This window comes from Aulonocara sp. 'chitande type north' Nkhata Bay, linkage group LG20 (assembly GCF_057382095.1).
Source record: "Aulonocara sp. 'chitande type north' Nkhata Bay isolate Kocher_YH1m ecotype deep benthic linkage group LG20, A_spYH_male_GT1.1, whole genome shotgun sequence".
In the NCBI taxonomy this organism is placed as follows: Eukaryota; Metazoa; Chordata; class Actinopteri; order Cichliformes; family Cichlidae; genus Aulonocara; species Aulonocara sp. 'chitande type north' Nkhata Bay.
The window spans coordinates 8,491,187-8,517,129 of NC_141363.1; the positions used below are offsets into that span (position 1 = coordinate 8,491,187).

At 41.8% G+C, this 25,943-nt stretch overlaps 4 protein-coding genes and 1 non-coding gene across 8 annotated transcripts; 1 reads left to right on the forward strand and 4 right to left on the reverse strand.

Moving 5' to 3' along the window:
• Positions 1-212: 212 nt before the first annotated feature.
• Positions 213-14,229, reverse strand: amt (aminomethyltransferase). 2 transcript variants are annotated; one of them, XM_086276241.1, is made up of 10 exons: positions 10,956-11,063; positions 10,516-10,598; positions 9,500-9,667; positions 9,141-9,221; positions 5,337-5,468; positions 5,179-5,257; positions 4,746-4,891; positions 2,662-2,842; positions 2,118-2,273; positions 213-1,771 (listed from the first exon to the last, which is right to left on the reverse strand). In XM_086276241.1, exons 3-10 carry the CDS (start codon positions 9,611-9,613, stop codon positions 1,596-1,598), a joined length of 1,065 nt encoding a protein of 354 aa, XP_086132367.1. In that variant the 5' UTR covers positions 9,614-9,667; positions 10,516-10,598; positions 10,956-11,063; the 3' UTR covers positions 213-1,595. The 2 variants fall into 2 exon arrangements, with proteins under 2 accessions (XP_086132367.1, XP_086132366.1); XM_086276240.1 differs by lacking the exon at positions 10,516-10,598 and having other exon boundaries at positions 10,956-14,229.
• Positions 12,309-19,227, forward strand: LOC147305139 (uncharacterized). Its single transcript, XM_086276246.1, has 4 exons — positions 12,309-12,663; positions 14,638-14,783; positions 14,860-15,078; positions 15,161-19,227. Exons 2-4 carry the CDS (start codon positions 14,648-14,650, stop codon positions 15,301-15,303), a joined length of 498 nt encoding a protein of 165 aa, XP_086132372.1. The 5' UTR covers positions 12,309-12,663; positions 14,638-14,647; the 3' UTR covers positions 15,304-19,227.
• On the reverse strand, positions 16,239-25,507 carry hyal3 (hyaluronidase 3). Of its 3 annotated transcripts, none has more exons than XM_086276239.1 (7): positions 25,375-25,507; positions 18,812-19,102; positions 18,230-18,665; positions 17,960-18,107; positions 17,663-17,789; positions 17,457-17,546; positions 16,239-17,374 (listed from the first exon to the last, which is right to left on the reverse strand). In XM_086276239.1, exons 2-7 carry the CDS (start codon positions 19,073-19,075, stop codon positions 17,114-17,116), a joined length of 1,326 nt encoding a protein of 441 aa, XP_086132365.1. In that variant the 5' UTR covers positions 19,076-19,102; positions 25,375-25,507; the 3' UTR covers positions 16,239-17,113. The 3 variants fall into 3 exon arrangements, with proteins under 3 accessions (XP_086132365.1, XP_086132364.1, XP_086132363.1); XM_086276238.1 differs by lacking the exon at positions 25,375-25,507 and adding an exon at positions 19,545-19,818; XM_086276237.1 differs by lacking the exon at positions 25,375-25,507 and adding an exon at positions 19,552-19,817.
• naa80 (N-alpha-acetyltransferase 80, NatH catalytic subunit) lies at positions 19,989-25,504 on the reverse strand. The gene is made up of 2 exons (XM_086276245.1): positions 25,375-25,504; positions 19,989-21,818 (listed from the first exon to the last, which is right to left on the reverse strand). Coding segments are annotated over exons 1-2 (837 nt in total). The 5' UTR covers positions 25,377-25,504; the 3' UTR covers positions 19,989-20,983.
• On the reverse strand, positions 24,069-24,182 carry LOC147305142 (U5 spliceosomal RNA). Its single transcript, XR_015126760.1, has one exon. It is a non-coding gene; the product is annotated as a U5 spliceosomal RNA (small nuclear RNA).
• Positions 25,508-25,943: the final 436 nt, after the last annotated feature.

Consider the following 25,943-nt stretch of genomic DNA (forward strand, 5'->3'; position numbering starts at 1 on the left):
TTGGGTATTATTCACAACACAGTATCGAGACCTGACATTTGGAGATGGTGGCACTAACAATAAATACAGGATACAGAGCTTGAGGTGGGGGAACCGCTAACTTTGTCTTTAAACCATGGTTTAAAAACAAAGAGAGGCAAGGCTTAGATGGACCTGTGCATAACAGGATTAATGGATATTCTGGACAAAGGGTGTTGAAGTTGACAGAAGAGGACTGAACAAAAATCACCTTTATTAAAGAAGAGACCTCATATCAATAGAAAATGTTTACAAAAACTCCATAATTAGTCCAAGTATTAGTACAAACTCACAGCAAATACTCAAGAGAACCTAAGAGTCAGTAGTTTTGCAGACATACATAAGTCATAAGACAGTGTCCCATTTGATAATTAAAATTTCATTAGAAGCAGACAGAAAACAATTACAATTAACATCTTTTCAAGTTAGTCTTGTACCACATGTTGCCCAGGTGCAAAGTGTTTTTATCTTAAGATTTCTTTATGAATCACCAAACCAAGAGTAAAAAAGTAAAGTAAAAACTACAACACTTCAGACAGAGACATTTTGCATTGAAGGACAACAAGTCGCCACTGTTTACAAATCAGGCATTTTATAAAACCATGGTCACTGGAAATTTGGTTTATAACATTCACAAGTGTGCAGTTTCTGTTTTGGTCCAACAGTGACAAACTGAAATGATTTCATGTTTTGTTAGCAATAAAAAGTGAAATGCTAGTGTTTACATCTTTGTTACTCCCACTGGAAAAATTAAAGTGCGGCAAAGTATTTCATTAAACAAACAAAAAAAAATCCAAAATAACTTGGTCTCGGAACAACGTGAACAATGTCTCAGCCCCATCATCCGCAGGGGAACCCATGTTAGTGCACCATGAATTTCTTAACCTGATGCATGCATAATACTGAATTATTAAATAAGGACTGGCAGTCTGTGCAAAGTCTTTCTATGTAGGGTGACCCGATCCCAAAAAAAAAAAAAAAAACGAGACGATGTGGAACTTTTTAGCTGGACAAATTGAATTTCCCAGTTTAACATAATAATTTTCTTTGTGGCAGTTTCCATCACATTTCCGAAAAATCATCTTTCCCTGATGGGCAGAGCTACATGACTAAGTGGGACTAACTTCCACTTGAATATAAGGCCTTCCCTGCTGTCTTCAGACAGTTTGATTACAAGCCAGACTTTATAGACATGCACATCCTGCAGAGCCAATCAAAATGTGGGACACACTCTTAATACGTGGGACGGGGGGGACAAGGGATAAAAATGCTTTGCAATACATTATGAAGAGGGTCATCTGGACACCCTGTTTTCTACATGAGCTCCTATAATGTCCATTCTCAAAGCAGCAGCCCTGGTGACTGAATATGAACACTGAGTACTTTAAACTTAATATATTTGTGACCGATCAATAGTCAGTAGTAATTTTTGGACTAATTTTTCCTCTGTTGGACTCACCAGTGAAGGTTTGTACATTTTAAATAGTGAGCTAAGAATGAAGGGGCAGTGCTGGCAAATACGGGATCGTTTGAAGGAACGCTCAGCAGCACCTATACTCGCTATAAAAGTGTCTCTCCTAACCAGTATAGTACTTGGTGGGCACAAAGGGCATCTTGCTGACGGTGGCCGGCACTGCCTTTTTCCTGACCTCGACCTGGATGGCTGTTCCATTTTTGGCGAATGCCGCATCCACGTAACCCATGGCAATGTTCTTTTTCAGGCAAGGAGAGGGGCAGCCGCTGGTCACCTCACCTGTACAAAACACAAAGGAATTTGTCTTTCCAAGGAAATCCTGTTGTACAGTTTTTTTCAGTCATTTATTTCTATATGACAGGCACTGTCATGTCTGCAATCATGCAGCGTGTGAAGAAACACTTAACAATCATCTCACTGACATTTGATATGATACCACAGAAATACAAACATTGCGATCGTATCTATTTTAAAGCCCTAACATGTAAGATTTGAAAATGTCTGAGTCTGGAGACCCCAATTGGCAACATCATAACAGATACTGTGGCAAACAACAATACTCTCATAATTGTTTGGGGGGGGGGGGTATGTTTTTATGTCTGTTTGCACTTTGGCACATTCTGACCTATGACCTTTCCATCAGGGCTGAGAATAGGGGTGTGCTGCCGGACTGGGGGGCCGGTGGACACCAGACCCACTCTCTTCCTGGCTGTCTTGGCTTTGATCTGAGGTATGATGATGTCAGCACCGGGAAAATCTTTGGCCTGGCGTCTGCGCTTTCCTGTGTGTGAGACACCAGCAGAGTTCGTTGACAGACTGAATGAAAAGGCAGGCGTGCACAACAACATCTGGGATCCTCTAATAAAAATTTAAAAAAGGAAATAAAAATCTTATGTGCAATTCCAAATTATCAGATGGTGGTATCTAATTGGTATGCAATTGTGACACTATTAGGAAAAGATCCTAACACATGTGCTGCTTCTCGCCTTCGGAGACCAATCAGAAGAACGTTTACCTTTGAGTGACGCCTTAGTCGACAGCTGCTTATTAAGTGGCAAATAAAAACAAAATAATTTAAATGTTTTTAAATCACAAGTTTCATGACAGCCTCACACAAAAGCAGCCGTTAGAAAAAAAGAATAAACGACCAAAAAAAATTAAACCCCAACCTATGGTCCAGACAAGCGTGGCCTCCACAGGTGTAGTGGTCTCATCGATGTCATTGCCATAAAGACAAAGCCCCGCCTCCAGTCGTAGGCTGTCCCTAGCTCCCAGCCCGGCCAGCTTCACCTCACTGTTGGTCAGTAGCTTCTCCGTCAGCTCCACCACTCTGGACTCAGGGACGGAGATCTGACACACAGAGACACAGGCAAACTGTAGAGCCACGTCTCTATCCAAGTACCTTTAATGTCAATAAAGTTCAGAGAATTACAAATTTCACCTCAAGATTACATCTACGCATGTCATGATACATAGTGCAATTTATACCAGTTTTGGAGAAGTTTATTACAGATCTGTCAGCCACAGACCCTGGTGTGTGTGTCAGTCAATGTAGGAACTATTTTATATGTGCCAATCAAAAGACGTGCAGCTAGCTTGTGTAATGAAAGCTTCACAGGATGCAAACCTTCAATTACACAATCTCTTTATTGTATTGAGTGATACAGCTGGCTGCTGTAATTCAGCCAACAGAAAACATTTTCTAGATTAAGTGCTCACAATAAGGTTTCTGGATGTTTTGAGTAAGAATTTCTGGAACAAGACATTGAGGAGTCTTTTTGTCTTGGAAAACGATATAGCAGAACTAGATGGCGCTCTAGCTACAAGAAACCAGGCAGATCTACAGCTGATGGCACCAAAAATTAAACTGAATCTTGTTGTTAACAATCAAAGCAGCAGTTTGCAGAGACGACGTTTCCTCAAACATGATTTGCATCAAATGAATGCCCGAATAAGTGCAAGTGTATTAAGCCTACTTCAGGATGTTGATTACATATTAAGAAGCTGTTGTCAGCTGCTCCCTTATTCACAAGGGGGTCACCACAGCAGGTACCTCTCTCTGTTTTATTTGTCAGATTTTTTATTTATTTTTTCAAACAGCAGAATCAGCTTCCTGACACAAACTCAAAGAGATTTGTGTCTCCTCCTGGACACAAAAACCAGCAAACTTTAACTTGTTCGTCAAATGTTTAAGCCGCCTCTATGGGCTCAAATTGTGGTCATAAATATTTTGTACTTGTAAATCAGGATTTGTATGTGTAAAAAGATTTGTGTGTCAGAGATAGAAACGACAAGGAGCAGGTGCATCTAGTACAAGTAGAGCTGCTGCAAAAACCCACAGAGCTCAGCAGCCAGCGCAACAAATTCCGGATCCTTGCCTTTTAGCTAGCATTAGCAGCACATGCTGCCGCCAATATGAAAGGACCTTGATGCTGCGCACTGTGACTCCAGCAATGGTCCCGGATCAGCACTAACTTTGTGTTAAACTAATCCTAAAGTAATAATGGTATTTCTAACCACTGATATACCACAACTTTATCCTTTCAACAGCTACTGAAAGTTAGGGAACCTAGCTTATCGCGGATATTTATATAGAGATCCTCCAGCTTCAAACTGTATTACCCTTCAAGGACCTGCAGTTCCCTTAAAAAAAAAAAAAAAAAAAAAAAATTCACTTCTTTTAGTAGATCATTCATATGAAACAGGTTCTTCCTTTTTGAGCGGGTGCATATCAGCAAGTAACTAATCTTTTTTTTTTTTTTTTTTTTTTTTTTAAAAAGACAACTTGTGAATCAACAATGGCAGGATACAGAGTAGTTAGTCCACAGCCTTTTGACTTTGGCCTAACATTTGGTTTTGCATTTGTGGTTTCGATAGGTCACATATGCCTCTTTTAGAGCTGCACTCTTTTCCATAAATGGCACTGTATCTGAGAGTGTGGGCTTTTGCACAAGTCCCAGTGGTTAGCTCACTAAAGACCAGGCCTAATAAGAGTTACACACCGAGGTTAGAAAGAAATAACACACTGTCCAGGCAATAACGGACATTCGAGGACTTGCATGGGCTTTTGGTTGTCAGAGGGAGTGATGGGGGACAGGGCCAGCAGAGGCGTGGGACCCCACAGAACTGCTTGCCAGTATAGCTTTTTTTTTTTTTTTTTAATAAAAACACTGTCCATTAAACACAAGTTATAATACAAAACTAGTTGTCCCGAAGCATGAAAGAACCTGCAAGCACACACATATGTGCTCACCTCCACCCCGTCCTCTCCAGTGTATCCACATCGAGTTAGTCTGCAGTCAGGGACACCGAACACTGTGGCCAGGGCAGAGGTCATGAAAGTTAGCTTACTGAGGTCCTCCTTCAATCCCGCCTGGAGCACCTGAGACATAGTGGGACCTGGAGACATGCAAATAAATTCTTATCTGCAAGATCTGAAACACCTAAACTGCAGGAGTTCAAAAAGAAAAGGAAAAAAAAATAAAAAAATAAAAAAATCAGAAGCAATAGCCAAAATTCATAGATGGACAGAGAAAGAGCAAATGAGGGAAAGCAAAACCAGAGGAAAGTAAATTAAGATGAAAAGGAAGCAGGAAGAGAAGTATAAAGGAAAGGAAGTGATGAAGACTATAGTAAGAGCACCGATGAAAAGAAAAAGAAGGCGGACTGTCACACAAATATTCTACCTTGCACAGCAATCAGTGCGCAATCAAGAAACTCCAGATCCACATCAGAACCTGCATATTTGAACTCTGCCAGTCTGGCCTGAAAACAAAACACACCCACACACATCAGATGCTTTTTAAATCTCGGTCTCTTTGCTACATACTTTTCTTGAATTCACCTTCATATGAACAGAGTCCTTGTCAGCACAGCCGGCATTGGAGACAACGTAGAGGTAGCCCTGGTCCGTCTTTGTCACAATGAGGTCATCAATAATCCCACCTTTCTCATTAGTGAAGAGGGTCAACGTGCCCTTGGAGGTGAGGCAAGAAAGGAAATGAAGGAAACAGAAAAAAGGACACTGTGGACATCGTGTTTATGTTAAGTTTCTCATCTTTAAGTCTCTCTTGCACTCACTGGATTAGCCAATACTCAGAATAACTGAAAACCCAACTCAGTGAAGATGCCTTAAGAGAAACTTCAGATTTAGACAAGCTGGGAAGGTCTCTTGGGGCCATTTCTAAACAACTGCAGATTCCAAGATCATCAGTTCAAACAACTGAAGGAAAGACAAACAATCCAGGAACCACAAGGACTCAAGCCTGTATAACTGTATACTGCTGGAACGCCATCATCACTGTCCACAGTGAGGTTTTACGTCGCTGTGAACTAAAAGGGTACCAATTAAGAAAGAAGCACACACTCCAAAATCAGCATCTTCAAGCTTGAATGGAATTTGCAGCTGTTCACATGGACAAGAAAAAGTTTTATGGTCAGACAAGAAAAGCTTTTTTGGCCACAACGACAGGAGGTACGTTTGGAGGAGTAAAGGTGAGGCTTTACTACCAGTGACACTAGTACATTACACAAAATAGTTTGAATAATGAAGAATGAGGACTATGTGCAAATTCTTCAACTTCACCTCAAGTCAACAGCTAGATCAGGGGTGGGCAACTCCAGGCCTCGAGGGCCGGTGTCCCTGCACATTTTAGATGTGTCCTTGAACCAACACAGCTGATTTAAATGGCTAAATTAGCTCCTCAATATGTCCTGAAGTTCTCCAGAGGCCTGGTAACGAACTAATCATGTGATTCAGGTGTGCTGACCCAAGGCGAGATCTAAAACCTGCAGGACACCGGCCCTCAGGGCCTGGAATTGCCCACCCCTGAGCTAGATGGTTGAAACTTGGACACAGTTGGGTGCTCACGCAGATCTTGGAACTAGGGGTGGGTTTTAATTACCAATTTATCGATTAAAATAGATTCTAGCTTGGATAACGTGATATCGATTCATTAAAATCTGAATCGATTTTTAAATATAAATGTATTTTGCCAGAAACGCCAAAATCTCAGGTTAAACCTCACAAAATTTTCAACAACCACCAAACAGCTTAAACAGTAAATGAGAGCAGGTACACAGACTCTGAACAAAAAGCAGGCAGCCGCCGAAACATCAGAATCAGTGAGATGTCGCCTTTCTCACCCGACGGCACGGGCACGGCCGGGGCTGAAAGTGTCAGTGATGTGTCAGCGGGTCCGCGCTTTGCGTTTGCGCTACATTCTGAAGCTGCAGGTTTTTATCTCTTTCTCCAAACAATATTGACTGAACCAGCAGCAAAAGAAGATCCAAACTACGCTTCACATAAACATCGTCATGAATTCTCTCTGACTTATCGCAAAATAAGCGCGTATTCTCGGAAAAGTGGTGCCTTTTATATTATATAAAAGGCACTGTTTTTGTCCACTAGAGTGAGACTTTCACGGCATATTCTGCACCGCATCTCAGTGCGTTCATCATTTGTTTGAAGCCAGCTCACCTCCTGCAACCACTTTTCCGAGAATACGCGCTTCTTTTGCGGTTCGGACTCCTGCTGACATTTCTTTGGAGGTGGAGGAACACCAAAGTAATTGATTAAAAGGAGCTTGCTTCTTCGACATCTTTAAGAGTGCTAAACAAATGTCTGTCCTCCTCCAAAAAATCTTATGTACGCAAACGCGCGTTGCAACTTCTTATCTGGTGCGCGTCTTTTATTTTGAAAGCGCATGCGCACCTGCGGACCACTTATGTGCAGCCCTGTGTGTATACATACATGTATGTACATGTATGTACATGTTTGAATATGTTTTTTAAGTTGATTAAAGATATATCCTTTATAATCATTCACACAACAAGAGTGAGCTGATGCCCTCATGCTGCAGTGGATACAGTCTCATTGTTTGTCTCTAAATACAACCGGCAGGTGATTTAGAGGAAACCCTCTCAGTATAAACTGTGTACACTGCCTGCTCAGCACCAGACGATTATATTTTTGGAAGGAAAAAAAAATTGATTAAAGTCAACATGTCTGATCTGCTAGTTTTGTGTTCACAGCTTCCCCTCACTTGCCTCAAAGTGAACAAAAAGTCAGTAAAAGCAGTTTTAAAACGAAACAATGGTTAACGTCAGGGCCGGCCCGTGGCATAGGCCGTATAGGCAAATGCTAAGGGCGCCGTCCATCAGGGGGCGCCACGCCAGTGCCACAAATGTTGAAGAAAAAAAAAAGTTGGTACTATTATTTCTAAATACAAAAAATAATCCCACGTTAATTAAAATGCAAAGTAAAGCTTATTTAATAGAAATATTATTTGTTACAACATTACGCCCCCCCCCTCCCCGCACGGTGCGCCCCCTCCCTTCCCGTATTATGGTTCCTTTTGGACGTCACCACATCAAAAAAATCAACACAAGATGTCAAAACGGCCAAAACTGTCAGGTGCCCAGGGAAGAAAAAAGAGAAAAGAAGAGGAGGAGAAATTTCGTTTTTTGGGTGTAATAGTAGATGAAAATTTGACGTGGAAATCTCATATTGAGTATATTAGAAAGAAGATGGTCAAAAGCATTTATATTTTGGGAAATTTAAGAGATTTATTAGATCATAAAACAATGCGCATTTTATATTTTTCATTGTTTTTCTCATATTTTAGTTACTGTGTTGAAGTTTGGGGGAATACATATGAGAATACTATAAAACCTCTAAACTTATTACAGAAGAAAGTGATACGAATGATCCATAACGTTAAATATAGAGAACATACAAATAAATTATTTATAAAATCAAAATGATTAAAATTAGGAGATTTAGTGAAATTACGGACACTATTAATTATGTTTAAGGCTAAAAATAATATTTTGCCCTTTAAGTTACAAAGAGTATTTTTAATGTGTTCAGGGGGAGAAGATAGCAGAAGGAAATTTTATTTTAAGCATCAGTTAGCTAGGACTACACAAAGATTAAGGAGTCCAACCGTTAGGGGTATACGACTGTGGAACTCTCTTCATTATAATTTAAAGAATTGTATAAGTTTACATTGTTTTAAAAAGTGTTACATGCTTAAAACGATAACTCAATATGAAGAATGCGAATGAAATTGGAGTTCATTGAAAATGGATCCATTATAATTTTTTGTTTTATTTATTTAATTTTATTTTTCTCCTTGTTACTATGTGGAGTGGTATATTTGTTGTTTGGTTTGGGTTAGGACCGGAGAGAAATGTTAATATTAGCTTGTTCCCTGATTTTTGGTGCCCACTTGTAATATAAGTTGGAATGTAGATAGGGGGCGGGGTTTAATAAGAATATTTTCTTCTTCCTGCTCCTTTTCACACATGGTTGTAGTGCTTTATTGATAGAAAGTGTGGTTGGTTTGTTTGATCTGTTGTACCAAGTGTGAAAAAAATAAATAAATGAAATTTATTGTATTTCATATATTCATTTTTTATTTTTTGTATTCATTTATTTATTCATATATTTTTTTTATCTTGTTAATTATTCTGATTGTGAATTTGCTTTCTTTAAGTAAAAAAAAAAAAAAAAGGTCAAAGACAAAGCTATTCGGTTTCTTGTGAGTACATACACTACACTGCCGATGTAGGGGGGCACCACCTAAAATCTTGCCTAGGGCGCCAGATTGGTTAGGGCCGGGCCTGGTTAACGTTAAATCGTTACCTGGTTGTCCTTGAGTTCTGCGATGTCTGCCACCACCAGTGACTCCATAAACTTCACCCCGTCTTTGCCGTGGATGTTGGTCTGACAGAGAAAAACAAAAAGTCTGTAATTAAATCTTTAACAGCAGCAGTTTCCTGGAGAGTTGGGTGGTGGATAAAAACAACAGCCAGACACTAGACATTTTTACTCTGCCATGATGTGACTAACACATACATTTCTTCACTTGACACACACATTGCTTGACACAGGGGTCACACTCTGCTCCCAATATTTACAGCAGAATATCTCAGAAAGTCTCAAATCCAAGTTGCGATGCTCTACTTGAAATCTGCACCCATGTTTAAGAGCGCATGCCTCACCTGCAACATGTGACTGACATCAAAGATGGAGCAGTGCTCTCTGGTGTGCATGTGAGAGGCAATGTGACTGTCTTTATACTGAACGGGCATACTCCAGCCTGCAAACTCCACCATCTTTCCCCCCTGCCCCCTGTGGAAGTCAAATAGTGGAGTCTTCTTCAAGGCAGTCTGGGGAAAAGAAAACATCAGGCTTGTAGTGAAAGTCCACAGATGAAATACTGTGACTGCTGAGTTCTTGCATGCTATTAAATCTATTAAAGTGTTTCTAAAAGGTTTAGTAGTTTAGCATGTTCTGCAAATAACACAGTGAGCAGGAACATAATAACAACACATCTTTGATTAATAGACAGCTCAGCTGATAGGCCTCTCTCTCGTGCTCTCTTCAGTCTGACCTTTGAACCAGCTGAAGGTGGGCTTATCAGCCACAGCAACGCATTGTGGGACAGAGTGTGTCTGCACCTTTCCAAACTGTCCACAGTCAGCCGTTACTGCAAACAAACCGAAGGCATGTGGCTGCTCTGGTTGCAGACCCATATACTCCTAAGTCGTTGTGGATTTATACTGCTTTGTACTTGAAAGTGAAAGAACAAGACTGATCCTATATTGATCAACTGTTTTGACCCAAACCCTCTTTGCATACAAACCTACAAAAGCATAGGGATGTCATGAAGGAGTAAAAAGATGGATGAAAGGGTAAGTTGGCCCTGCGTTAAACCTTGCTGACAGTACTGCAGAGTCAGTCCCTCGTGGTTTTAATAAAGCCATTTTGTGCAGCTCAGTGAAGTGAAGCAGGCAGGGGGGGAGGGCCACGCTGCAGGGACAGATATACATTATGTGTGCATGGGCGAGCCATTGCTGTCACAAACTCACATGTTAATACTGTATTAATTCAACTCAGTTTTATTAATACAGCGCCTTAACCCTTATCACAACAGTCACCTCAAGGAGCTTTATATTGTAAGGTAAACCCCTACAGCAATAAAGAGAAACCTCAACAATCAGACAATCATACCAACCCCCCAATGAGCAAGCACTTGGCGGCAGTGGAAAGTTAAAAGTCCTTTTTAACAGGAAGAACCAGGCAGGCCTCTGAGGTGACCTGTTGGGGGTGAGGGGAGGTAGACAGGACTAAAGACACACACAGTAGGCAGTAACAATAATAGAGCAAGATTTCTTCAGCGAGTCAATCAAAAATATCATTTAAATCTCATTAAAGTACGTGAGTTACAGGCCTGAAATTGTCCTTTAAAGTCTTATAAAGTAGGATTAAAATACCACAGGACCAAAGTTAGAGTTTAAAAAAAAATTAATAAGTAATATTGAACACGTGACAAATGAAATGAGTGAAAATTCAGCAAATAGATAAATAACTCATAACAACAAAAGGTGCGTGTGAAGTCTGATGCCAAAAGCCTTTGGCACACTTGCAAGGACTGAAGTTCACGGCTCTGCTTACCTCTGTGCTGGCAGCCCGGCTCTGTTGCTGCCTCCTCCCCGCACATCCAGCTCCAACGAACCGCAGCAAACCGTCCCCTGCAGCCCGCAACCCGAGCCCCGAAGCCCCGGCTCCAACCGTCAACCGAGCCCACATCATGACACCTGAGTCCCCGCTAAATTCAGCACTCACTCTCGCTGCTCCTGACGGGGTAACACTTCCGCTGTGCTTTTTTTTTTTTTTTTTTTAAACTTTATTTATCACATTATAGACATACAGTCAAGTAAAACAGGGATCACATAAAAGATAACATTGTGGTAGTACAATGAGGAACAGAAAGAGTGACAAGGACAGTGAGACAAAAGTTCCGCTGTGCTTCTAAACTCTTCAGTGCAGTGTGCGTGCGCTCACCTAGCAAAACCACATGAAGCGCAACGATTAGCTGCAAGGACTTGTGGGTTATGTAGTTATTGGACCGCTGGCGCGCAGACGTTTGCTGGTTGGTTCAGCGAATCACGCTCAATCTTATAAAAGAAAACACAATGTGGGTGTTACCTGAGATATTACTGGCTTCCCATTTCATTCATAAAATAAAATAAAATAATTTAAAAAAACATTTGTTTACATCAGCTTCATGAAATTCTGTTGTTTTACACATAAACAACAAATCCTTAAAGTTCTCTTTCTTTGGGAGACTAAATTCAAAATAAAAATTATTATATGTATATCAGCTCAGTTTAATAAATGTGGAAATGTTTAGCTCTGGAGTGTTTCTGCTCTCACATAAAGTAAAACCTGATTTTCAGAGCCTCGTGCAGTGTCAATATTTTTATTCAATACCAAAAATCTTTTAGCATAACTAGCGAAGAAAAGCCTGAAAAAAAAAAAGCATTGAATCTGAAGACTATGCAGATTTTTTGCTCTCGTTCAATGATCAAGAATGAAAGAAACAGAGAGGATATTAAATGGGCCCCATTGAGCCATTGCTTTCATTGTTTTCAAAGCACATTTTGATGATTTTTCATAATGAGCCTAACATCCTTTATCAGCATTCAGTTTAGCATGACACACAGTTACTCCACCCTCTACGTACACACTACAGCATCCATTCTTGATTCTCACACTTGAGAGGATATTTTGGCCAGGTGAAGCTGCCAGACTGTGATATTTGTCCTTGTGAGTATTTATGAGTGTGTTTATCCCTCTGTACCCCCATCATGCCCTCCACCCAGATCTTTGAGTCATCCTTTTGGCTGAGCAGCTAATAATAACCCCGTGTTCCTTCTGCTATTTTAGGCCTTTAAGGCCTGGAAAGCTGGGGCGTGTGCACAAGCATGCTTGGAGCAGGGGTGAAAAAAACTAGGGTGGGCTAAATCAGACACACAAACATAGTTAGTAGTAGGAGGGGTGGCTCTGGGGCATCCTGCAGTTGCTCAGTGACACTCAGGAGCAGAAGGACCCTTGGGAAAAATCTACGCTTTCCCTTTGGCTTTAAAATATTAAGATTTTACTGCTGGGATTGAACGGGAGTTTATTTGGATTTATTTTGTCACAGTGTGGCCCCTGAAAGACCCATCGGGAGATTGAATTGATTTAACTGCTGCGCCACTGGGTGCAGCCATATGTTTTGGCCATCGAGTGTCTGGATGTGTGAGAACTGGGGGAGCAAGAAGAGTGACTGACGAGAAGAGACAAAATCTAACACAGCATTTGTTTATGGTGACACAAGGTAGGTGAGAAGAAAATGTTACTTTTTTGTACTTAAAAAGTAAAAGAAATCTGCTCAGGTCCATGAGTTTACATTATTTAGGTGGGTTCATAAAATCCTGTATCCCACTTAGAATTATGTTAGTCTCTAGATAGAAACATCCTTTGGCCCTTGTCTGAAATTCAAGCAGCACTGTGCCTTTATCGGTTAGGCAGCCAGCTTTAATAATAGCTCTGATTAATCAGCTGCCCATTTGACCTGTGTGTTTTCTCTTCAAATAGGCAACCCTCATACCCCGAGCCATCACCTGCTGCTTTATTCCACCAGCAGAATATATCACAAACTTCTTCCCTCCAAAAAAGACCTAATCTGTGTTTACTTATTTAGTATCTGTGTCCTCATTTCATTTAACCAGGCTCCAAAAAGACTGGGAATTTCAGTGGCATGAGAGAAACCAGGAGAACCAGTCATGTGATAGTCCAGGAAGTCACAAAGCAATGTAGGATATAGCATCTAAGCCACTGAAGGCTTCTCTAACAACCTCTGTGGAGCAAATGTTGTGTTTGAGTAAAGGTTGACACATTATTCTCCTATCTACAGCATGAAAGAGGGTGGTGTTGTTTAACCTCAGGGATGTCAGTGTGTTCATTTAGTAGGTATAAACCATTATGAATCCATTTCAAATCCTTTCACTGAAAGTGACAACAGATTCACCAGAGAAGCAAAAACAAGACAACCCCCAGAAAGGAATTGTTTTGCAGATGTTATAGACTCTTTCTCTGTCCTTATCCCTTTTTTTTTAGTTTTGCTTTTTTTCCTAGTGTTCTTGTGACTACATGTGTAATCTAGCTCCTCCGGGATGGCACCTTCATAAATGCCATCACAAAAAGGTTTGCAGGTCAGCACAGTCTCCAGAGTGTGGAGGAGATGCCAGGTAACATGCAGTTACTTAAGAAGAGCTGGAAATGGCTGTAGAAGCGCTTCAACCCAGCAGGAGGAACAGGAGAAGCACACAATATCATTGATTGGGTTACTCATGTACATGTTTCTGAGCAAACTGTCAGACGTGGTTGAAGCTTCCTAACTGGACAGAGTGATATCCCTGGAGTTTAACTAACTCTGGGTTATGAATTTTGGGGGTTTGAGCAGTCAAAGTCCTGACCTGACCTTAACCCAGTAGAAATGTTCCTGAATTGAGCATCCGAGGAATCCCACCAACATCCTAAAGCTTTTCTGTATGGGATAAAATTCCTCCAAGATGGTGTGTAGGATTAAAGCAATCTACAGATACTGAAAGCAAGGGCTTAAAAATCTTCACTGAAAGTTGTGTAATACTGGCACATTTTCACTGATAAATAACCCAGTCTGAATCTAATGCTTCACTTACTTAATCTGGGCCTATTTTACTACTTTAAGGACTTGAAAAATCGTACAATGTTTTTGGTCATATTTTATGAAAATCTTTTTTCGTGCAGCTGTAGTCCACTTTCCAAAGGCAGTGACTGAGATCAGTTTAGTTAAAATTTACCTACATACCACCAACGCGCAGCAGCATTCACTTCAAGAAGGAAAGCAATATTAGAAAGGAAACCTCAAACATCAGATAATCCCCTGTGAGCATGCAGGTGACAGTAGGAAGGAAGATCTGTGTTTTAACAGGAAGAGATTTCGGTAAAGCCACCTTATGGGGAGCACAGAGAGATGAGAACCAAACACAAACTATGGGAGAGAACAGACGAAGGTTGATGACTGAGTTAAGGTCTGAGCTTGTTCCATAGGAACAGAGCTCTGGTAGAGAAACATAATCTTTACAGACCCAAGCTTCAAATGTATTATTATTATGGAACTTTAAAATTGCACAGCCTCTCTTTGCATTTCAGAACTATTCCAAGATTGCAGCACCTCTCATTTAAATGATCAACAAAGGAATTGCTCATTAGTTGAGCCTTTTGGAGCAAACAGTGAGCATATTTTCCTCCTGATTTTTCTCTCAAGACAAGGAGACATGTCGAGGCCCTCTTCCACCCAGACCACTCCTCAGTTCTACAGAGTCAGCGACAGAGATCTCACCGAGATCGAGCTGCATTCTGTCGATTCCATCAACGACCTCCACCGAACACACCCCGAGCACAGCCACAAAGGTAAAATCACCCCAAACACACCATCCACAGTGCGATGACGCATTAAAACACTGACTCTGACAAAATGCGATTTCAGGAATGAGGGCTCCTCGTCCGGTGTACACACCTTCGCCAAATGGGAACATTTACACCTGCGACACGACAGCTGCCAATCAAAGAGGCCACCCAGGCAGCAAATCCTGGCAGAGCCGACTGCAGGACATGCTGACGCCAAGTTCATCCCGGGCCTATGCCATGGGCTGCGCTATCATCACTTTGCTTCTGCTCACAGTGTTACTCATTTTTTACTTCTTAGGTGAGATAAAAAATAAATAGAAAAAAATAAAAGAAATGTGCAAACAAAAGCAAACATTTATTGTTGGCTGCTCCTCTTCCAGTCCAGCAGGGCGGCGCAATACGGATGCTGACGGAGGCGGTGAGAGAAAAAGAGGCTGCAGCCACAGAGCTGTCACTGCTGATCCAAGAGCTGCACGCACTCAGGCACAACCTGACAGCCAAGAGAGCGACAGGAGGGACGTGAGGAAGATATGCACAGAAAACAAAACACCGACAGCGTTTTCAGATTATTACCGTAGAAATATGAGATTGGAGTTTTCTGAAAAACAACTTCTAGGCTTACTAGGATTATTTGAGAAGGACTTTTAAATAAAGCTTTTGTTTAATGGTGGCAGTGTGGCAGAAGGGAAGTGGTTGATCTCACATTGCTTGAAATAATGTCAGACCAGGGCCGTGCAGAGAGGTTTAAAGGGGCGGATGCTTAAAGCTAAAAAGGGGCACATTGAGCCAGGCTGAATAACAACAACACACATTCATCAAGAATCTAATATGGGCAACAAGGCAAAGCAAACGTAGCCGATGTTTTACCTGATGGGTACAATGTTGCTGTTGAGGGGTTGCTGTGGATAGTGCTGGAGGGCAGGGCTGTGTTGATCTGAGACTGTAGACATTAAAAAGTCCATAGGAGAGATGGTAGCTGATTAAACAAATGTCACGAGATAATAACTAAATGCAAAGATTGGTGACAGCACTTAGGCTCTGCCTGTGAATCACTCTTTGCTTCTCTTCTTCCTTCCATCCCATCTTCTCATATATCACTCTCCACTTGCTGTCTTTCTGAGAACAAGGCACAACTTCCTATTGCAATAAACTATAATTTAATTATCCACACCTAACAACTCCAGCACTTAATCTATAATAAAATGATGACAGAAAAATGTTATAGCACTGCCTTTAGTAGCCTCACACAGCTCTGTTTCCTCCTCATGTCCTTACCAGGCATGTCTGGACAATGTTATATCATGAGTAATAATTTAAAATAATCCATATACATAAAACACACACATGCACGCACACACAGTGACATTTTAGACCTTGTTCAGAATACTGTATATACTATGGGCATCATGGTGCTGATCCAGAATCCTCAAGCCCCTCTAGCCCCCCCCCCCCCCTCTGCACGTGCCTGTGTGAGACCATTATGTCATTGCCACTGTGTCTAAAAACGTACAAGCTGTTTTTATACTGTGCTGTCAGTCGTTTTGGGTGACTCACTGTGGGCATCACAGGAAACACATAAAGTACAAACGCTGTGGACGGCCAGAAAATTAAACGGACTTCTGATTTCATCAACTTTGTCAAGTATGTATTGTATGACTGGGTAAATGTATAGTTACGTGTTTTCACCAAGTCGTTTATTTACAGTGTTCTGTCGTTCATGGTGATGTTTGATTGGATTTTTCAGTCAGATTTTATGTACACATGTCAAGTTTAAAATGTGTCTTTTCTTCCATGGTAACAAGACACTATTTTACTATTGGTTGAGAAAAAAAAAATCTTGCAACAGTAAAACATTACACTTTAGTCTTCCTATGCAAAGTCCATTAGAGTCAAATTTAAGTACAGGTCCCTTTAATGTAGCCAAACACAGTTTCTTTTCTTCCTTTCATTTATGACACACGACCACAGAAACAGCCAAAAAGTCTAAACAACTGAAAGACCACAGGAGACTATTAAAGTGCATGATGGCAGAATTATCTCCATGGGTACCAACTTCACAACCTCTGCGGAGGTAGGTGTATCATTGTTAAAGTTTACAATCAAGAGATGACTCCATAAATAGGAATGCAAAGGATTTACAGCAAGGTGTTAACAACTGGTTGCACTGGAAAACAGAAAGGGCAGAGAAGATTTTAAAAAAAAAAAACAACAACTTTGGACTAATGAAATTAAAATGAACTTGGACTACATTGCTCAAAACTGTAACTTCCATTAGTAGTATTATTATCCCCATGAACTCATAAATGGACAGCACCGTAACAAAAAAGCTCAGGTCAATCTTCCTCCTCTCTGCTCTCGCTCTTCTTGTCTTGGCACCCCTGCCCTGTCCAGCCTTGGTAGCAATGACACATGAAGTGTTTCTGGAAATGTTTGGAAGAGTCACTGAGCCGGTGGCCAGAGCCCAGGTGTCTCCTGGTGCAGCGTCCATTGCCGTGGCAAACCTGGAGGCTGCAGCGCTCTGCGTCAGACCTCAGAGATCGAACGAAGGGACCCAAGACATTGTGGACGTAGTCTCTGAGGAGAACGCACTGTTTCTGGATGGTTTGGGAAGATCAATATGGTTACACATAGGCGCACACACACACACACACTGATAATGTTTTCTCACATGCACACCTTGTTTTTGGCGAATTTCAGTTCTCCCCACAGCACAACTCCAGCTGCCCCCAGTGATGCACTCTCTCCAAGTGTGTGCTCCAGGTCCATCTGCACACACACGCACACACACACACACGCACGCACGCACGCACACACACACACAGTTTGTCATGCCACATATTTAAAATCTTAATATTATGTGCTGTATGCTAAAAAAGTCCTACCTTACTGAGAAACTTGAGTGAGTGTGTGAATGCTAGCCTGGCGTAGGGGAGGACGGGTGTGGCGTGGTCGGTGTTGTTGTGATATGGCCAACCTGACGCCACCCTCAAAGCCTCCAGCAGTCTGTGTCTGGTTAAAGAAGACAGAGCAACCCGTGAGTAAGCGAAACCACCTGTCTGGCCATCATGGCTAACAAAAGCTAAATGACAGGACTGCTCATACCCTTGTCATGATTGGATATGTGAGTGCCTGAGGCAGCAGAGTGTAAGTGAATGCATTTCTTGCTGATTTTCTTGTACCTGACCATTAGAGCTGCATCTGCAGACCCTGCCAGTTTCTGTGGCAGGTAGATGCTGGGGTAGAGAGCGGAGGACTTAGTCCAAAGCCAGGACAGCTCATCATTCTGCTGCCTGGTCCCCCTGAGGCAGCGTCCTGTGTAAGTTTTATCTGATCACACAGAAATACAAATAAAAGACAGAGATCAGCCTGTATCATCGGTACAAAAGGAGTTGTCATTATTGTTCAGATTGCTAGAAAACCAACGTGTTCAACGTTAGTGTTAGACCAACCTGTCTTTCTCTTGTTCTTGTTAAAGCAGGCGGGAAAACCATAAAACCCCCAGAAGCCTTTGGGGCGTTCTCCGACCGCAGACTGGAGTGTCTCTTCCATGAACTTCCGAGCGCTCTCCTCAAACATCTGCCTCGCCAGCGATGTCACTGCCCGCTCTGAAAGATCTGGTTGCTCCTGTTTCACCAGCAGTTTGGACAACCTCCGGTACTCCAGCTTAGATCCAAAGTTCGTCTCCCACAACGGTCTCCATTCCTCCCAGTCGATGACAGCTAGGCCGCTAAAATCTGGTAGCAGGAGGTCGGACAGCTGCGTCACCGTGAGGGAGAGGTGAGAGGCCAGGTCGCTGAGCTGAGGGAGTCCTCCATTCACTTTCTTGCCATTTCGGGAGAGGTATGGATATTTTCCCAAGTGGTCGCGGTAGAAGATGGTCATTTTCTGGAAAATCAAACATTTTCCCTTTTTCACTTGTTTTGGATTTATTGCACATTTAATCCTTGTTACTGTTACAGTGCCCTCACCAGCCCTCTTTCTATGGTTTTAAAGTAGAATATCAGTAAAATAAATGGATGAGGGACGATCACCTGTCCCTGGAAGCGCTCCTTCTTGTTCTCCACAATATGAAAGTCTCCCAGGTCCAGGTGGATGTTGTATCGCTGTGGACAGTTTGCCGTGGGCATGTTCCACACCAGGATGAAAGGCTGGTTCTGCAGGATGGGATGAGCTGCAGCCACAGCTTGCAGCGAGGTGCCGATGAAGGCATCCGCCTGGGGGGAATTCTGTGGCAGCGAGTTGCAACGGAGGGAAGAGATGAAGAAGACGGGGAGGAGGAGGAGAGACAGCTCCATGGCTGCTCACCCACAGATGTGTCCTTCCTGGCAGGAGAAAGAAATCGTCCTGATGAACTTTTCTGCATTTAAATGGTTAACTTTGTATATACAAGTACGGGCTTTTATCTGACAGAAAAACATGATAAGAAATGCAAAAATAAAGACCAGTCAAAGCTATAATGATAAGAAAGTCTCTTTATTCCAATCATTTTTCACCCACTGTAAGAAATCTTTAACATTTCAATGAACCAAATAAAAACAACATGAGAAAATAACAGCAGCAGACAGATTTTTGGAAGACTGATGGGCAACAAGTTACTTAAGTGGTTGAGATTGGTTATATCTGCACTGGTCCAAGCTGTCACTGCAGATATGAAGTATTTATCACTGAGTGCAACAATGACTGTGATTCGCATTATTCTGCGAAAAATTCTACATCAAAGCAGCTCAACAAACGCAGAAAAGCTTATTTTTTAGTTTTTCTCACTTCAAACCTTTCTCAATGTGAGGAAACAGGAGGGGAGCTGGCGCTGCTGGTGTATCCGCTGCAGGGGAAGCAGTCAAAGCCGACGTGGAGCTTCTAGTTCCTGCTGAATGCACAGCCAGCTTACGGCCGAAGAACTCCAGATGAAGCGATTGGAGTTGAGACATGGACAGGTGGAGGTAGACGGTGTGCATCTTTGGGCTAAGAGCTGCAAAGATGAAACTGCAGCCTCGCACCTGTTGCGCATCGAGCTCCGCCCCCTTTCCTTAAACGTTACACTGATGCCGCCATTCAGACAGTCCGGGATAGACTGATATTTCACTGAGGTGAGAGATGTGAGTCACCCTCTCATCCGATTAGAGCTCAGATTAGATTCTGCTTGAGGGATTTTTTTTCCCTCTCCCCAGCGCTAACCTGGATTCTCCGCGCGCACTCGGTGCCGAACAGTGATAGGCGTGCCCCATCGCTGTAGCTGTGTGGCCCCACTGATGTGTAAGGCTAAACGGTAATTGGACTGATTCTTATATTGCGCTTTTCTACTCAACGGAGCACTAAAAGCGCCTTTAACATGACCACCGCGCTGCGCTTTTGCGCATGAAGCGGCGACAGCGCCACCTTTTCTCGACATTTGGGGACCAAAACACATTTTTATGGAAGTCAAGCAGTCTCACAGCAATAGGAAATAGTCATGATCTTTAATTTATTCTTGTTTCAATCAAACCTCAAAACCCGGATTACAAAACACATAAAAAAAAACAACAACAAGGAAAATATGTAATATTTATTACGATATAACCATAATCTGCAGCGAGTGTGCGCTCCTGCCTGCAGTTAATTCGCTTAACTGCCAGAAAAAAAACACATAACACACTCTGGGCTGTAAATTCTGCTGTGCCAAGGTCCCGCATTGGAAGCTGGGAGCAGGGGAGTCACGTTTATGCTTTGCTCAGCTGTACTGGTTGTAATAATTACAATTATTTAAGCTCTTTTCAAGTAAACACAGCAAACTGAACCGATGAGTTTAATTCTGCTGCTGCAGATCCCGTCTGTGTATCACACAGGCTACACTGTACAGAGTTAGGCTCAAACATCAGTCACTACAATAAAAAAAAGTACATTCTTGAGTGAAACTGAAGCATTAAAGTTTATCCCCAGTTTCTTGCTGGGTCCTTATGTTCACCATCATTTCTCTTTTACTCAGTGCAGCGATGCAGACGTACAGGTACACATGCAGCTGGGTTCACACGCAGCATCTGTTCACAGGTGTTGGGAAATACTTCTGCAAACTGTGACGTGGAAAAAGTAAAAGTGTTGAGTGCGAGTGTTTACTTCTTTGGTTTGCTAGCACAGTTCTTTCTATGTCACACTTCTTCTTCCAATATGTGTGTGTTTTGTGAGTTTGTGCTTATTTCTGTCTTTTGGTGTGTATCTGACAGCGATCATCAAATATCCTTGTGCATCCAGTAGATGGGAAGTCCTTTGGCATCTCTGTACGGAGTTTCAGTCAGAGTCTGAACTACACACTGCCCTGCACACTGAGGAGGAGGGGGAGGACGAGGGATAGTGGGAGGAGGAGGAGGTGGTGGAGGAGGAGGTAAACTAAAGGATGGAGGCGACCGTACAGCACAACCACCTCCTGAGTCTCTGTCCCCTTGAGCGTGCATCTTTGTTTGCGTCTGCACGCTCGTTTCCTCACTCGGCATTCGGGAGAACCTCAGAAGCGTCTCCATGGGAATGAATGCCGTCATGGCCCCCGCGTTCTGCACTGGTGTCGACAGCACATAGCCAAGGTGGGCGTAGAAGTGCTGCTTATCGTGGGTGGTCAGACAGAGACGCTTGAACCCTCGACTTCTGGCGTAACGTTCGGTCTTCTCCATCAGAGTGCGGCCATAGCCCTTGCCTCGCTCCGCCTCGGACACAACTACTGACTCGACAAAAAGGCTGCCGCTGTGACCCACGACCCGAGACAGCCTGGCGTGGCCGAGTAGCCTCTCAGTCTCCCCGCGGCCCTGCAGGAGGACCAGGTTGACAGGAAACTCTGAGCAGGATTTTTGGAGAGAGTGAACCCGGGCGGCCTGGCTCCTCTGCCACTCGCAGTTGACGAGGTCTGCGCAGGGAACGAGCAGGTCGGGACGCTGGTGGATGGGAACGGCGTGGACCTTCTCTGGCTGCTCGGAGACTACGTGTAGCTTCTCTTTAACGTCTCCATCCAGTGTTGAGACCTCGTAGAAGTTTTGTCGCCTCGGATCGTCGGACGTTGACGTTACGGGTTCAGACCTGCGACGATCAGGGTTTCAAGTCAGTCTCCATTTACCTTCTATGGTTAAGTGTGAAAATATCAGGAAGTGTCTCAAGCATGCAGTTCCTCCTTAGCTGAGTGGTTAAAACACTGTGTCTGTTACCCAACAGGCAGTGCGAGCAAGGATTAGAGATGAAGGCATTCATTTGCTTTCAAAACCACACCAGAAACAGCAAATGTATATATAGTAATATAATTCACTAGACACCCTCATCCAAAAATACATCTCTCGTATCACTTACCAAGTATGATGTGAGAGATGTGATGTGGGGGTGTGACTGAACCGACTTTTAAGTTCCATTTTATCTACGACATGCTGGAGTATGATATGCTGAGATCTTGTCTCACTCTCCTTTAAATACTACAAAGAGCTCAAACTTCTGATCTGGAGTGTAAGTGTAAGCCTACGTGTGAAGTCCATTTGGTTCAAATCCACACTGTGGATTTAAACTGCCTCACAATTAATATCGCAATTCTCAAATACACATCAAAGTGCAATCATAGCCGCGCTCATGCATTTTTATGTGCGCTTGAGATGTGAGAGCGTTTAACTGATGAATAGATTCTGTTCATGTACGCTGAGGTCCTGATGTTTAATAGCTGTTATCATTCTAAATGGGGAAGCAGTAGTTATCTGTCACAGTTTCACCACAGTGCTTCTTCAGAAAGGCTGAAGTGCAGTTTAGTCAGCACAAACTGACGCTGAAACGAACTAATCCAGCTAATTCAACTCAAAGCCAAGCTGTACTTGCTTCTTATGTAAAAAACCCAAATGCATTCACACTGCAGTATATCTCTATATATATGTTATTTTAAATTATAGTCAAGTCGTCCACATTAGAGTCACAAACCAGTAATTAAAGTGGTCTTAAAGAAGAAGCAAAACTGGGTTCACCCCAAGTCGTGCATGCAAAATGTGAAAAATGACTGACAGTGAGAAAAACATTGCAGTCGTTTTTAATTTAAGTTTTTCTTGGACTAAATAAATAAATAAATAACTCACCAAGAGAGAAATGCTGAAACGAAACAGCTGACTGTCAAACTGATTTGAATGTGTTACTGGCTATGCAATGCTACTTCACATACTCTCCTTCAACAGGAAATGGGAGTTTACTGAATAAGGCACTGACTACCTTCTTTTTGATGTCTGACTCTGCCTTTTAAACTTTAATTATATTCAGTATTGAAGCCACAACACTTACATCGGGTATGATGAAAAACAGAGGTTGGAAACTTCCTGTCACTGCTCGAGAGTAAAAGAAACCTTATTCTTTTTCGGATTTTGCATTAAAATGACTGACATTTCCATATTATGTTTAAATCAACAGCAGTGTTTTGTGTGCTCTATGTATGTTTTGTTGTTTCTGTAAAGAGGTCCACTTTTATCTGACTGTGTGTGTGTGTGTTTGCGAAATTCAAATTCAACTGAAGTCACAGCTTATGCTGTTTTTGGAACGTATGTTTAGAGACTAATGCAATCGTCTTATAAACTTTCACAATATATGCTTTGCAGACATTCCCTACCAAAACAGGAATAGGTCTGTTATTTGATAAGGAAAATGACAACAAAAAAACTAACATTTATTAGTTAATTTTAAAATACAAAACAAATGAACCAAAACTACTTTATTTAGTAAAACTAGTACAAAAAGACAGCCAAAATCTGGGCTTTTATTGTGAAGGGGGTGGACATGGAAAAGTGACGTTTTGAAAGTAACACTTTTATCTATTACCAAGAACCACACTAGAGGTTGGCAGTTCGATTCAACTGTCAATAGTATTGCAAACCCCCCCTGGTATTGGGTGATACTAGTGCAATAGGCTCTAGCCTATAGCACAGTTAAACAACATGTGCTTTGGTTTAGAGACAGGCACATGCATATTTCTTGTCTCCAAAAGACCTAGTATCAAAATGCAGGAAAATCTGAAAGGTGTTTTTTTTATTGTGTTAACTCATTATTGAAGAATCACAGTGATTTAGTGGTTATTAAATATGTTCAGAAATGGCAAACCTATGATGATTCATGCCATACACTGCAATCTTGTGCATAAACTGCCTTTATGGGTTGCAAAGTGTCAGTATTGGCAGTACTGGTCCTATATTTACTTGGTGTCAGATTGATACCAAAAAAAGCAGTTTTACAGACCACTAAACCACACTGAGATACTTCCAACAGAACTTATAGACCAACATTTGGAAACAAACATTAATTTTTCACAGTGAAACAAGCCCCACTAACGCAGGGCATCAAAAAATTAGATTAAACTCTTATTGTTCCACTCCACGGAAATCTTTAGTAAAAGGCGAAAGATTTATACGATCTGAAGAGAAACAAGAGTGTACTGGAGACTAGACGAGCGGCAGGCCGACCCCATTCTCCGACATAGCAGTCTCTATTACGGTTCGCACTTTAACGTTTAATAATGCCACAACTAAACAGACACAAACTAATACTGTTCGGAAATTTCACGCTACCTTTTAGGAAAACACAAACGCTACATGGTAAATTATTAAATATACTATAAACGTTTACACACGCGCAATGCATTATGGGAACACTGCGATCACAGCCACGCCTCTAACTTTAGTTGTGTGTTTCCTACGTTATTTTTCACTAAAGCTCCCGCTTCTTCATAAAACACTGATGTGATTATGTGACGTCTGAATGAAGCGAGGATGTCAGATTTTCCAACAAGAACAGTAATTACTAAAAACGTTACTTTCCGTGCTCAGAGGTTTCGCGCATGCGTAATAGACACTCAATGTTGTCGCCCTCTGCACATGCGTAGTATAACCGCGTTTCATGTCTGCGTACAGCAGTGTACATTCATTAAATACAACAATAGAATACTAAAATATATCGTTAATATTATTACTCATGTATGATTTAAAAATAAGGGATTACTCCCTTTTTCTAACCTCTCTCACTTATAAGATGCTTCTTTTTATGTTTTTCCTTGGCCAGATAGCCCAAAAACCTTTATAGTGAGAAATAACACGGGGTGGGAGGGCAACAAGATAAATATCGGGTACCTTAAAGAGGGAAGAAAGTAAGACGCTAAAATAAACGTGGTAATACCGTTTTAATGCTCTCGTTAATCAGAAAACAGATTTATTACAGACAAAAAGTTTTTTCCCCCCAGGTAGTAGCAAGAGCAGAAATGTATGCTTTGTGGGAGTTGTAGTTATTCGATGTTTCACTGCCCACAACTCCCCTGATCGTAAAATAATTAAGCACATTTGAGATAAAATATTGATATAAAAATAAGCTGGGTATTTTTTTAAATATATATATATTTGTCATCTACTCCTCCCTTATTGGCGTCCACTTCTATGCAAGTTAAATGAACTCTCATTCACAGCGACATGCTAGCATGCCCATGTGCTTATTTACAGCTTTAGGCGTCAATAAGCAGTACCCCGTGGGTGCGTAGTGACGCTAGTTAAATATTAGTAAGAAACTCATTTTAAGTTTATTCTAAAGCAACAAGTTCACCTTTTCGGTCGCTTCCTACCACCACAAAGTTACCTACATTTTTTTAAGTCTCGTGGTTGGTTGCCGTTTCTGGTCGTCCTCTCACAGGAGTTTGTTTCACAGCTGATCTGCGGTAAGCTCTAAATCTGGCTTCACGACTGTATAAGCTTATGGCCGTTCATAGCGTCCGCTCCTGTATCAGTTTCCCCTACCATCAAACCGGTACGTCCATAACGGGAGGAAATGCTGCTGCTCACGTCAAGAGTGCGTGCTGTCACGTCTGCCCCCAGCGAATGGGAGTTGTATTACATATACACAAAAAGTGACAAATTAAAGGAAAATCTGTTCCGTTGACCTTTTCAGTGAGGTCATGAGTGGCTTCTTTGTGTTATATAGTAGGTGGAATATTTTGGCTATTATTTAAATAATGCATAATGTATGACTATTATTGTAACTTTAAAAAATTAATTAAAAACAGTGATCTGCAGTAAGTATTGTCTAAAGTTGAGTCACAGCTGAATCATGTACAAGCACCTTTAGGAAAGATGAAAATTGACACATGGAAACAAAGGGAAATGACGTTAACAAAGCAGTGCAGTAGTGATGAGTAGTCTCTTACTACATAAG